General features: G+C 42.9%; 2 protein-coding genes across 3 annotated transcripts in view; one reads left to right on the plus strand and one right to left on the minus strand.

The window, feature by feature from the left end:
* LOC119450006 (neurobeachin) overlaps window positions 1-3,588 on the plus strand; it is a 319,496-nt gene extending 315,908 nt beyond the window's left edge. For both annotated transcript variants that reach the window (XM_037713337.2, XM_037713339.2), the window contains one exon: window positions 316-3,588. In XM_037713337.2, the coding sequence (XP_037569265.1) occupies window positions 316-406 (91 nt within the window). In that variant the 3' untranslated portion in view covers window positions 407-3,588. The remainder of the gene's footprint in view (window positions 1-315) is intronic.
* Window positions 3,589-7,935: 4,347 nt separating this feature from the next.
* LOC119450010 (uncharacterized) lies at window positions 7,936-12,145 on the minus strand. The gene is made up of 4 exons (XM_037713342.2): window positions 11,791-12,145; window positions 11,538-11,680; window positions 10,062-10,230; window positions 7,936-9,509 (listed from the first exon to the last, which is right to left on the minus strand). The coding sequence occupies exons 1-4, from the start codon at window positions 11,989-11,991 to the stop codon at window positions 8,850-8,852; spliced, it is 1,173 nt and encodes a 390-aa protein (XP_037569270.1). The 5' UTR covers window positions 11,992-12,145; the 3' UTR covers window positions 7,936-8,849.
* Between the last annotated feature and the right edge of the window lie 2,251 nt (window positions 12,146-14,396).

Raw genomic sequence — 14,396 nt, forward strand, 5'->3', positions numbered from 1 at the left:
ACTGCCCAAAATGACTTTGCAAATACTTCACTATATGCAGTGCAGTTCCTTCACTTTACTCTTGTCTTTTCGAATGGTTCTCTTTATCTACGCTCAGGACTTGTATACTCTTCACTACATCCGACGCATGTCCCTGCACGCTTCACCAGCTCTACTGCACTAGCTCCACTCTGTACAATGCGCCTGTGCCTCAAACCGGCCACACGTTTACATGGTATTGCCGCCAAAAAAATGTTGTGGAACTCCCCTATATAGTTCTGCTGTAAAAGGTAACAATGGAAAGATGGTTAATGAACTGGATGTACTTTGTTGCAGGTTCCTGCTGGCAGGGCTGACCAATGGTTCCATCTCGGTGTTCTACATTGATTTCAACCGATGGCACCACGAATTCCAGCAGCGCTACTAGATGGCCATTTTTAGCGCGAACATTCTCTCCATCAGAAAGGGAGGATCTGTTGTCATTCCAGGTTATAATGACATTTGCTCAAACAGACAACTATCACCGAAACTATCCTCCTCTCACCCCCTTCACAGCACCCCAGTTCCTCACAGACTTCCATACCACTGGCTTCCCTGGCTCCTGCAAAGTGATCAAGAGCACGCAGAATGAGCCATATGAGACAAGCACACATGTAGGAGGCAACATGCTGCCAACACAGCAGTAGCAGGCTGTCCCCTGTGCAAAAATACAGCAGCTCCCTGCATTTTTGCATCGCGTGTTGGGGTTCAATTATTACTCAGTATGCATTTGAGCAGTGGCAAACACTGATATGGCAAAAATGCTTATCACTTTTGCGAAGACAAGGTACACTGTTTGAGCAATGTTTTCTCATGCCCAAGCAGTGAAACAAAGCATCATAGTTCCGCTATGTATTCATAGGCATCGGCGAAGCAGCAGCTGCAACAAAGTTTATTGGCCCTCCCCACATTGCAGGAGTCAACTGGTGAATGTTGTCGCAGCCTCCTATGAATTTTTTGTGCTTCTTGGTGAAGGCAGCGCAAAAAAGAAAGTTAACTGTGTCAAACATGCACGCAGGATCATGGCCCCGTAGGGCTATTGTGCTTGCATGGTTTAAAAAAAATGCACTTTTGATCAGCAATCCATCCAGTTGAGGTATAGCTGTTGTAGTATGTGCCATTTCTGTTAACCCTGGGGCAAAGTCACTGTTGTAAATTGTTGCGGCGCTGTTGCGTGCTAGTGAGGTTAAGAGTAGTTTACGTATATTCTCCTTCATTTACTGAAACTTCGTCTTTTCAAGTGGTAGAGCCACAAGGTTTGGTGAAATTGCTCTGTAGTTTCCGCTCATAAGCTACCAATGTATGAATGGTCCATCATGCACTTATGTGCAAAGAGGAGAACTGGCTTTTCTTATTTTCTGAAATGTTAAATTTGATCTTATGTTTCCCTTTTTATTTTTTGGTACTACACCCCTCTGCGTCACTGTCTGCAGATAAACTAGGCCTCACTCTAGCAGCTACTACGACTGATTTTATGAATTCACTTCGTGTCATTGTTGGCCCTCAGATTATTTTTACCTGAAATGAAAATTTCAAGTTTCCGGTGTTTCTTTGTTTGAGCTTTGTTGCCTTTCTGGATGTGGAAAGCATTGAAGGGCAGCATTTCTGACATCTCATTTTGATGTCCCAAGAATGACAGGTGTCAGAACAGCTCGCAAGTATACAAACTATACATATATACATAAATATATACACATACAAATATATATATATATATATAGACAGAGACAGAGACACACACACGCATAAATACTATATATATGTAAACATAAGCACACAAGCAGCAGCTGCGTTAGTGGCATGATACGTCCTGTTTTCCATTTGTGTAGGCTGCGTCATTTTTATAACTTTGATTAATCCATCCCAGAACATATGAACATGAATGCTGATAAGAAATACTGCTCCTGCCATTTTTGTCCATGTCCAACCAACCAGGTTCAAAGAGCCGTCTCCGACTGCCCTGACCTCAAGGTTGAGATCGTTTAGTTTGGTCGCTCTTAGTGTTTGCGCATTTCTGGACACTTGCGAAGTACAGCGGAAAGCTGTCATCTGTTCAGTGTGTCTTTGCCAAACATGTTCTGCAGTTATAGCCAACTGCTATCTGCCACAGAAGTTGCCAGGTCAAAGCATGAATGGTTAGAACGGACGTAAAGCAATGTGATAGGCACTGTGCTCACTACTGCTGATCTGCTTTGTGGGTATAGAGGCTTATAGAAGCCTAAGGTCATGCTGTACAGTTATGGCAAAGTTCACTGGTCATCTTGATGGAGCTGCGTAAATCCTCGAGCGAGCATTAAAATCTCGCTCCTACTTCATGAATTTATATTTACCAGAGGAAAACAATGCTTTTTGTTGGGTCCATAGAGAGATGTCGCAAATAGCTGGCGAAAGTCATGTTATGCTCGCTCGGACTTCTGGCTGAATCTGTGTCCCCATGACGAAGCATGAGAGAGCGATCTGCCGCAGAGGAAGTTTGCTTTGCAACAGCCTGCCGAAAATGTGGACTTGATCAGAATCAATCAATGGAAGACAGTTTTTCCACCACCCAAGGAAAATACCTGCTCTAGATCAATTAGTGAAATTCACCATTATATCAAGCCTGGGCCTGTGGCCCCAGTACTGTCACATTGCTTTAATATCTGATCTTATCGAGACTGCTGTGGCCTAAAATATTTTGCAACAGATAGTATGTTGTTATGTTATGGCAGTCAAGCCAATTTGAGAATAGCAGAGCAGGCAGATTGCTTTGCATCGAAAATTCTTACTAAGATGTTTCCAGGGTGCGCACTTTCAGCACATGCAGTGTCCACGTGGCTGCTTCCAGGTTGGCATAAAGTGTTTTTTTTTTTTTTTTTTTTTTTTTATTGTGCAGTTGTAGATCCTGCCATTTAATGAGAGAAATTTGCGCGCACACTGCGACCGTGTCGATTCTAGTCAGCCTTAATTGCAAGATGGAAGATCACTGATGTGAACGGACTGAATGTTTGCCTGTCACCAGATGAATGTGGTGCCCGTGTACTTAAGGGAACATACTGTGCACTAACATGTACTGCAATGTGAAAGGTTTTTTAAAGTACATACTTGCTGCGGTTCAGATGTGGAAGTTACCGTTATCTTTTCTATTTCCCTGACCTGCCTTATATGTTATTGGTTCAAGTGCCCCCATACCTTATGAGTTTTCCTGTTACTCTTGTGGTATCTGAATGGATTCTGACATTGGAGTGCATGTGATTTTTGTGTGCAGTATATATTTTTTCTTTTCTTATATATATATATATATATTATTATATACATATACACATATGCGTGTGTGTACACATTTGAAAGGTTGTGCTGGTTGCCTGGTGGTGTTTTTCTTTCTTTTTTTCTTTTCCCAAGTGGAATTTAGTGGTGGTTGAAAAAGCATCTAGATTTTTGCTATGTGCTCATTTTTTGCATTCCTTTGTTTTTGCAGCTACACATATTGTAGACCAAGCTTTCATTTAGGAAAAGACACTAAGATATTACATTCCATTGAGCTTACGGTTATGCCAGCCTGTAAACATCGGTAGAAAATAAAATTATGAATCCGATATCAAGCTGTTGTTTGTGTATGTGGACAAACTCCTTTCGTCCTATCACAACACCCCCACAAGTTGTTGCAAGTTGTGGGGTGACATTCATGCCTCTCTAACACACCATAGTACATATGCCTGGCTACAGCAGAAACATTTGTGGCATGACGGTATGTCACGAAAACTCGTCGACGTGGAAAGGACTGCAGCACCAGCTAGGATAACAACGATGCTGCGCTTGATATACTATCACAATATACATTGTTCCATGACAGCTAAGGATTCAATCAAACTTGTTGTTGGGCGAGTTGCTTCAAACTGCGAGGAAATAAATATACTGCGCAAAATACAACACAAGGACCTAGAAAGGGGCACGGACAAGCGCTACTTTCAACTCAAGTTGAAAGTAGCGCTTGTCCATGTCCCTTACTAGGTCCTTATGTTGTATGTTGCGCAATATATTTATTTCCTCACAGCTAAGGAGAAAAAAGAAACTGCATTGTTTTATTATCGAGAACAGGAATTGTTTACAGTGAGCCAAATGAAAGTTTGCATTGAATAATTTCTTTTGTAACTGTAAATAAGTCGGGAATTAACTGTCGACAACTTTTTGCTTGCATGCACCGTACCACAAAGATAATCTATTGGATAGAATGGTAGATCTGTCATTTACAGCAGGACATAAAAAAAGAGAAAAAAACAGCCATGGCATTCCATTCTTCTTGCAAAAGATGGTGCCACCATTTCTTAATCCACAAAGAAAACCTGCTCGAGTGGGCTCGACTGTAATTAGTGATGGTCCATGGTCTAGATACGGATACATCCTGTCCAAGATAGCCTAACATGTGCAGCCTTTTCTTCTGTTCTCCCTCTTTCATGCTGAAAGAACGTAAGTTCTCTGTTTGCTTAATCTGGAAATATAAGGTTAAATTTCCACTTCCCCTCGATTGTGTCACAGTTTCCAAATTGTTTCAAAGCTCTCAACCATATTTGTGTGTTCTGCTTGCAACCTCTCTGACGCTAGAGATAAGCTCAACAGTTCTTATGTGCAAGCCTGTTCCCAAGTTCAGAAGCATAAAAAACATGTAAAATCTTGAATGTACTACTCTCTCCTTACATGAATTTACTTCTCCATATTAAAAGCCAAAATCTGAAAAGCAAAGGGCTGTCATGAGAACAAATATTGCCATATTTTCTATGAGAGCGATTGGAGGAAAATGGGCCTAAGCCTAGTCTTAACTTAAGTACACAAAAGAAATGTTTTATTCACAAAGCACTTAATCTTTGCAGCAGCTTGAAGAAATGGCAGGAGACAGACAAAAAGGAAGAATGTAAACACTCCGTAGAAGGGTCGAACCTGATACATAACAAGAATGAGAACTTAAGCAGTCCATGAAGTTTAAAAACAACCTCACCAAGAAAGAAATGCGAATGTGTTGTACCGATAGTGCAATAGTAGCCACAGAAGTTCTTGGGAACTACCATTATGATTGCTACCGACTGTTCTAATTGAAGCTTGTCTCGAGAGACATTGAAACAAAATTTGGAGGACACTTAAGCTTTGCCTTTAAGAGTGGAAGGCGATAGCACTCAAAGATCCTTGGCTGCCTATCAGGCTTTTTTTCTCGTATATTCAAATTACAGTCCAACGCTATCACATCTGTAGATTGTGGTTAAGTCGTACTTTACGATTTTTCTGATGGATTTTACTTTGAGAAATTCAATTTTTGTTGACTAATGCCTTGCGCCACGCACCTGCCTGGTCGGGGTGGTTCGGGATGATTATTTCGGCCAACAACGCCGGTGCTTACGCCGACACTGGATTTTCTGCAACACAGGGCCCTTAACGCTATCGCATTAAAATAACCTCTGTGGTATTGCACCCCTGTCCAAAAGATAAAGGGGCCCTGAAACACTTTTCTAACTTGTCATAGAATAGCCTCGCTATTTTATTACAGGATGTCCTCTTACTAATGTCATACTGCAAAAATTTTTCGAATCCTTGAAGTATACGTTGAATTAATTGCACCGGTATGCAGCTTTCTTTCACTTTTCGTCTCCACTGGCATGCTGGAAACTACATAGGGGAGAAGTCAAGGGAGCAAAGCCCTGCCCAAAGGTTCAGTGTCTCGGTGGCAAAAGGACTCATCCGGGCACCCCATAGCGGCCACGGTAGACTATGCTAAGCAGCACGCTGCTGCTATCTGTGATGTTAGATGCAGCAAACACAGCTACACTTAACTGTAGTGCGTAGATCAGCAGCGCAAAGATGAAATTATCTTTCTGTCTTTTTGAGATTGCATACATATACATGTTACATTTATTTAACTCAAAATTAGCAATTGTGTATTACTGAGAATGTTCTCGTGATCATGAAATTGGCCAATAGCTGTTGGTTGGTCCAACTGCCTGCGATGACGGTGCATGACAAGATTGCGGAAGCAAGAGCAAGCAATGTTTCGCTCTTTTCAACATGACAGTATAAATTCCCTGCTGTATGCAGTTCAATATTTGGCTCATATCTTCACAAGAGCCTCTTGTACAGACGAGTAACGTTTTTTCTTATGTTCAAGAAAGTGTTTTAGGGCCCCTTTAAAGAGCTCGCCCTAAACAACTTCCGACAGTTTTTTACACATTTCAAAAAAAATTTGCGCATCATACAGAGAATGCCGTGACCATCATCAATGGCAAATGCAGCAGCGCTATGCGCAGCGGGAATGCCACAAATTCAAAGAACAATTCTGTGTTCCTATCCTGACCTTTCTGGTGCCTCCTTTGTGCCCAATGGTGTCAACAGGGTGCTCCAGGTCAAGTCAGCAAGGTACGAGCTGTCAATTCGGAGGTGTTCGAGGGGCGACAGCGCCAACATGACGAGAGCTGATTGTGAATTCCGAGAATAAAAGGGGGGGGGGGGGGGAAGGGCTTGCCTATTGTGTGCCACCAAACCTTTTGAGAAGCTTCCATTCAGTCAGCTTCACGCAGAGGGCGATTAGGGATGGACAATGAAGGAGCCTTTCTTCTTGTTTGCTTACGGGACTCATATCTTTCTCTCTACTGCATAGAGTTGGTGAGCGTACGCAGCAAGTAGGAGATCGAGAGTGAGTGGTGTGGAGGGTAGCGAAGGAGAGCAAGAAACCACAGCAAACGCGTACTCATTCATCAAACTCCTGGAACTTTGCTATTACTGCACCATTTCAAAAAATTATTGTGGCTCTATGTTCATTGCAGACTAGTACTCAGCTAATACATGTAACTAATTTTCAAGCTGAGGGTTGTTTAGGGGCCCTTTAAATACAAAAATGCCACTGGTCTGCCTGGAGAGAGATTCGTACGTCTGCAAGTGACAACATTTGGCATTTGCAAATGAGCAACAAATTAGCTCCTGCTTAACAGTCTGTGAATTTTACATTCATAAAGCAAGCTCACTTTAGCCCTTTAAGGTGCTGTGTACACAATTGTGTACACCAAGATTGTGCATCAACAGCAAAAGAATTAATGACAGTAATGCTATTTATAATGTGTCACATGCATCTTCAAACATTTCTTATTGTAAACATACTGCAAGCTTGAATAAAGTGTGCAAAATGTTTTAGTGAAATCAGTGGGAAGGCAGAAGGTTGGGTATTTATGCTCAGTGTGAGCATGTCGTGGCATGCAGATTGTTGACTTCTTTTATTGTTTTTCACAATGTGTTGCACCAGGCATAATTTTCAAGTCACTGGATAGGTGCTTTTCAAGCCTGCTAGACATGAAATAGGTGATGTTCTCAAATCTGATGTTCCTGTAGTGAGTTTCAGCATGGAGCCAACATTCTGTACACTTGACAAAGCTCACTAAAGAATTGAAAATTCTTATTCTATTCTGCGGCTTTTTTATGATTCTAAAGATGTAAGCAGCGTGGTGAAATTAAGTTCAAGTCAATAGAATTAATTGGCACCTGAAAGGGTTAAGGTGAGGTTAGCTGAATGTTTTAACAGAAGTAACACTGGGCACAGCATGCATTGCCAAGGAGATTCATGAGGAAAGACAAAGCATAGAAAAATTAGCTGTTGGCTAATGTGAGTGCATGCAATTCATAGTTCGCAAATACTTTATGGGCTGACTATTCTGCAAAATAGATTCACATTTATGGAAGCAGGGCTGCTCTGTATTAGAATTGGGACCCGCAGAATTTTCTTTGCTTATGGGGCCACTTGTTCCATGTGCCTCCTACTTACTGGCTAGTGGTTCCACGTACTCGCCTGCTGCCGTGCTTCACAGTAATTGTGAACACTGATGACCTGTACCGAGGCTTCTCATCATGGCTCTAATAAAGTGTCATGCTAGCTGAAGACACCGAGAATAAAGCAATGATGAACGAGTATGTAAGTAAAAGCAGTTCATAAAAAGCACATGCCAAGCTATCACTGTGTGGAACATGTTTGCATTACACAAGCATTTACAATTTCTTTCACGACTTCAGGCGTGAGCACAGCTGACTCCAAGCCATGAAGTTGGGCTAGTACCACTCTGTGCTCAAAAGCGCTGGACAGCGAACACAACTCTTGCCCTCGACAGCTTCGCCCTCAACAGTGCCACAGGACCACCATCGCACCACTCCGCACACCTCCAGTCATGCGCACAGTGACCTTGGAACTATTCTAAAAGAGGTGCACATGCGTATTACTGAGAAAATGAATACACAGCAGTTAGACCAAACACTGTTCTCAATTTGCTTTTGAAGTGGTAGCATGCATAGCAGAGGAAAACAACAGCAATACTAGACAGCTATAGGATAACAGACAGGAAATTCATACCTGATACTGTGCTTAGAAGTGGAACAGGAGTTTGTGCACAAACATATATATATATGACCCAGTTGTGCTATGCACAGTGGCATTTGACAAGTGCTAGGTCAGGAACTGGTCATTGTGTAACTCTTTATTGGAGGCTTAAATATACTAAAATGAGTGACCAAAGAACAACTACACTGATTCTTCAACTGCAGGCAGCACCAGTGCACTTGCACATGAAAGACGTCCAAAGTAAAAAAAAAAAAGTAAAGCAATGTGTTACTTTGATATTGTACATGCAAGTGAAATAAAGAATGTACAGGGTGAACAAGTGTGAAAAAAAGTCCCCTGAAAGCCTTTCTGCTCCAACAATCAGCTTAACTTTCGTCATCTGCTTTCATGTGATTTGCAGCATGTCATTACAACACTATAAATATCCATGAGCTCACTAAATTTCCATATTCACTGTACAATTAGAAAATTTGCAAAAAAAAGAAAAGAGCAATTATGTCACGAAACTTAGAGCAAGTTTGTCTCTCTTCAAACTGCCAAGCTCCCTCTCGTCTTCTTCCTCTGCCTCTGTGTCCAACTCGCTGCATGTGCTTACAACACCACTATCGGTGTCCAGGCACTCAAAATCCAGTTCGACATCCCCAGCTTGCACACAGAGATTATGAAGAACGCAGCAAGCCATGATAAACCTGCGCATCTTGTTTGCCGTCACAAATTCCAGGAAATGCAGCTGCTTGAATCGCTGCCTTAGAAGCCTGAAGGTGTCGGCTATCTTGGTCCTGGTCTTGTCATGTCGCTTGTTGAATACCATTTCAGAAGGTTTAGCACAGTCTGTGGCATTACCGTCATACGGGGTGAGCAAGTATTCACGCAGTGGGTAGCCCCCATCACCCAAAAGGTGGTATTTGTCCTGGCACCAGTACGGAAGCTCTTCAGCTAAAGGTGATGCGAGGAAGACACTTTCTAGTTCAAAGTCTCCAGGCGGTCCGACAAAGACATCTATAAAACGGCAGCTGCTGTCGCATACTGCTTGCAGAATGACAGATGCAGAGTCCTGCCCATTGGATGCAGGTGCTTTTTGGGAGTGGACTGGACTGCGTGTGTTGATGCGCGTCCCTCCAATGCAGCCAACAACTCCCGGAAAGTCGGCAAGCTGCATAATGCAACAAAGTAGTTGTCACTGGCTGCACCACTGTTTCATAACAATGGAAGGCCCTCAAAGTACATTCTATTCAATTTAAAAAATCTCAATCAGCATAGTTATGACTCAACACTGAATGTAGTGAAACTTTCAAGAATGTTGAAGATTAAATTGAATGCTTAATGTCAAAAATAAAATCAGTTCTCAATGTTTTTTGAAAGGCTAAGAATTTATTTAGACAAAATTGTTTATAAAACAGACAATTAAGTGAACTCTTAACGAAATCTCATGAAAGTTCATTTTCGTTACAGGCTAGGTACTTTACAAAGGCTGCGAGAACAGCAAGAAACTTATGGTGGCAGCTCACCAGCATGTTTTCATCATTAGAATGACTGTTTAATTTTCACTGTAATAAATATAATAATAAAAGTGATATCATGAGACACGTTTTCCAACACTGGTAGCAACCAATTCTTTCAGAAGATGCACAAAAAATTACAAACCAAGCTCGAAGCATGCAAACGATAACAACTTAGCCATGCACACAGCCTTGTTTCGACGCACCTGCTTAAAGCCATCTACAAGTGAGTCCAGGTCTTCAGGAAAACATATTTCTTTTGGAAGGAGGCTGCATAAGTAATCTAGCAACCTTTCTGTAATGCCATGAACTGTGCTTTCACTTATGCCAAAGCGAATGGCAACTTCTTTGATGCACACCTTGTTGGTAGCGTACCTGTAACATCAAGCGAGGCATATCCCATTGCAATGTGCACAGTGGCTTGCTCCCGATATGCCACCCTCTTCAAATGAAAGTAAAAACAGTACATTACATCATGAAGGCTTTTCGGTATAGCGCAACTAGTACAGGGACTCGAAGGAAGTATGTGACACGCACACAATGCTAACTTCGAACAACTATACTTCTGGCAAAGAACAGAACTTGTACCTCCTGCATTTTATGTCAGGCACACATCCATTTGCAGTGTTAAGAAATGAGCACTAATAATTAAAGGATGGTAAAGCAAACCAAACAATCAGTTACTGTCACTGTATGACGAAATTGGATGATGAAATTATCGCCGTGTGGCTTTCTTGTGCTTCATTGCCATAAGTGTGGTTGTGTTCTCCACTTTCATGGTACAGTTATTAGAAAACAAATGTGCATTGAGCTGCCTAAATAATGAAGGTGCTCATATTGAAGCATACGGCGAAGCATGTGTGTCATTGTCATGGTCAAAGAAAGAAAATTATTTTCTATGTATGCGTTAGCGACAATGGCAACTGTTTGTTTTGCCATGTTCTAACTATTAGCGCTCATTTCTAAACATTGTGACAGGGCATGTGTGTGTGACGAAAACTGTGGCAGGTATAAGTGCCATTCTTTCGCGGAAATATTATCGTTGTTGGAAGTTAGTGGCTGTGTACGCGCACTTATTCTTCCTCTGCACACAAGTACCAGTTAGGACTACGCCGAAAAGCCACCATGATTACGTACCAACAAGCCCAAATCTCAATACTGAGTGAAGTACACGACCCCTGTGGCATAGGATCACGTACGTACGTGACCTGAATTAATCTTTATTTACATAATTCAGATGATGGGGATGTAGAGACAAAGAACATATCAATGTGATTGACAAAAGGCACACACAATTGTACACACAGGCATGTAAAATCAAAATAGTACCAGCGATGGCAACACAGCAACGTGCGAAAATATCTGATTCAGCAGCTGTACATTACACACACGCGCGCACACATGAGAGATGAGTACAGATATGAGGAGAGTAATACCCCAGCCACACGGGACACTTTCAATCGCGATTGAGATCTAATTTCTCCGCGATTGGCTCCTCTGCGCAAGCTGCAGAAGGGAACGAGTCGCAATCGAGGAATTCCATCTCGATCAGGCTTGATCACGATCGAAAGCGCCCCGAGTAAACGGGGTATCATGAACAGTATTATGTGCTTGAAAATGTCCATGTATATATATATAGCAGCCATACGACAAGCGCAGGGCTGCCAGAACAGAACACTCACCAAAGAAAGCAAAGAATGTGTTCTTCGGGGCTTTTCTGCGGACATCCACCATGGTCAGCACGCGGGACATAGAAACTTGACTGCGCGTACCGTTTAATTAGTAGCAGAACCACGTTACGACGTATCCGGAAATCCTGGAAGAACTGCTTCATAGCAATGGAAGAATGGGCAGAATTATATTGAAAACGTCAAATACGTAGCGCTCAGTAACAGTTACATGAGTAGATGAAGTAAATTTGTAGTGTGAACTTGCCTCTTCGTCTGAGTCTTTTAACAGGGCTTTCTCGACGCATTCACCCAGCCTCGGTACGTGAGTTTCATTTGCGACACTCAACAGTTCATGCAGTATAAGTTCTTCCTCACTGTCACTACTGCTACTACTACTGCTACTGTCTAGAATGCCCGTCACGAGCGTCGCGACAACGGCGCCTAACGACGCACGTCGTTGATCCATGCTAGCCGACGATCACGTAAAATGTCAACAAGCGCACATGGCGCGTTTTTTGGCAACTTAAATTCCAGGGCTTCCGCAGCGCCACGCTGCCGTCCAGCGGCACAACATGATAGCTGCGTAAACATGGAAAGTCCGCAGGATCGCAAAATACTTCAACAGAAAATATGCTTTCCAACAATTCTTCCACTCAGTAGCCGTTGAAGTACAGAAAAAAGCGTGGAGGACACTGATGAATGCCGCGCTTTATTATTGTAGCGTTTGTTCTAGTGGCGGAAATCCTCGAAGTAGTGGTGTTGTGGCATGACGGCTTAATTTTGATCTCGGTGAGCGTTATCGCACATTACGTGGATATGCCCAAGCAGACCGAAACATATAAACTCCACACAACTAAAAACACAAGATTTTAACAGGCAGTGGGAAGCGCGGCTTGCGGACGAGGATACAGCCAACTAGCTCTCCTTGACCAAGCCCAGTGAGCCGTTCGTGCCAGTGGAGCCTGGAAGGGGCCCCCAACCGCGGGACCTCACATTTTGTTTTAATTATTTAACGTTTCTCTCTCTCTTCCTTCCTCTTTTCTTTTTCCATGGACAAAAAGGAACAGATTGTGTTGAAGTACAGTGCAACGGTACAGTGTACTAGAAGCATAGAGTTTCTAAATAAATAGTATGACACTCTATGACTAGACGATTTCTAGTACACTCAAGGAGGTGCCAATAAAGGACGTGACTGCTGCGACCCGGTCGCAGCAAACAAAAGGTGCCCAAAACGTTTGGTGCGACCCATGACGTCACGTCCGCTATAACCAATGATGTCACGTCCGTTTATTTTCATGGCGGCTGTTTTTCGGGCCGGTCGCGTTGTGAAGCGGTCCGTATTCCGTGCCTTCTTACAGAGTAAGTAATCCATTTTTCCACTCTATATGCATGTAATAAAAGGTTGGGGCTGTCAGCTGCTTGATGTGTTGCCGTCAGTTATCTTGCGCGCATATTTTGCCTCGTGGCCGCGTCAAATTGTAGCCGGCCCGTGGAATGGGCCGTGGCATCCCATATAAAGCTATAAAGCTGATCCTCCGTCAGGATCGTTAGTACGTGTACAGAACCATCCAGTAGTGTGGTTCAGTGAATGATGCGTGAAAAAAACGAGGACGCAAGAAAATCCTGGCATGGTGAGCTGTTCCGCCAGATTGTGTTGAATCGCGTTTTTGCGCGAGATGGTCGAACAGCTTTGCTACTGCTTTTCTACAGCTTTGCTGCATTTCATTTAATCACCACCTGCATTCTTTTTAATAAGACAAATGACATTACTGCGCGAAAGAGCGTCTCGGAAGTTTCCCAACAACAGCCAATGCCGCCGTGCCTGTTGCATGCACGCTTACCAGCTACACGCTGTCCTGATGCAGTTGGAACGATTATGACGCAGTATCAGCCTGCTACTGCGGGCTGCAGGATCACGGTGACAATACAATTAAAATAACTAAAGAAATTAATGTAGTAAGTGTGGTGTTCAAACGTTGCCAAGCGTGATAAGCGGACCTGCCTCGTAAGATGCGTTGAATGAATCGGCTTTCTAAAGTCAGCTTCGCCGCAGTAGACGTGTTACGCGGTGAAGCTTACCCAAAAATTATTGCAGTGAAGCATACCAAAAGTGAAAGGGGCCGCTATCACGGGACATGTATATGTTCCTTAACTATGTACGCGCGCACTCGCCTTCGCCCATCACATTACGCGCGCCCAGGAGCGTAATAAGTGTATTGGCAGGTGTACTCACATATATGAAAACTGCCAAGAAAGCTGGTTAAGGCAAGCTCTCTTGTCGAAACGTTTGCACCAGCCTGTTCGACCACTGTTATATCACCGCAGTTTGTGTATTGCGGTGAAGCATACCGATAGTGGGTAGGGGTCACGCGAATCGGGAGTGTAGCGTTTCAGCCAGCGACGAACCCTACCAGTCTCAACGTTCTAGTCTCAACAAAGCTCATTTTTGCGCCAGGATGACGTTCGACAACTTTTGTTGGCTATTGGTGATGACACAACTCTTTTACAGATAACATTCTCTAAGCCTTTTGAAATGACAGGGAGCACTGACACCGGCCGATAATTTGACATGTCATTTCTGTCCCCTGATTTAAACAGTGCAGTCAGCTTCGCCTGTTGCATTTTTGTAGGGTAAACGCCAGTAGACAAGCAAACATTGAATACGTGGGTGAAAACAGGCACTTTGCTTTGTTGTGTACCTGTCCTACTGCTATTAAATTTTCCTTTCCTTTTAAAGTGCTTACGTACATCACATCGCAAGGAGTCACTGTGTAATTAGTGACCTTGTCATGTTAAAAAAAAACCAGGCTCTACTCAAGAGAGGTTGGGGTAAGTACCTGTGAAATTTTTTTAGAGGGGTAGTTTTCTGAA

The sequence above is a fragment of the Dermacentor silvarum genome, chromosome 4 (assembly GCF_013339745.2).
Source record: "Dermacentor silvarum isolate Dsil-2018 chromosome 4, BIME_Dsil_1.4, whole genome shotgun sequence".
Taxonomy (NCBI): domain Eukaryota; kingdom Metazoa; phylum Arthropoda; class Arachnida; order Ixodida; family Ixodidae; genus Dermacentor; species Dermacentor silvarum.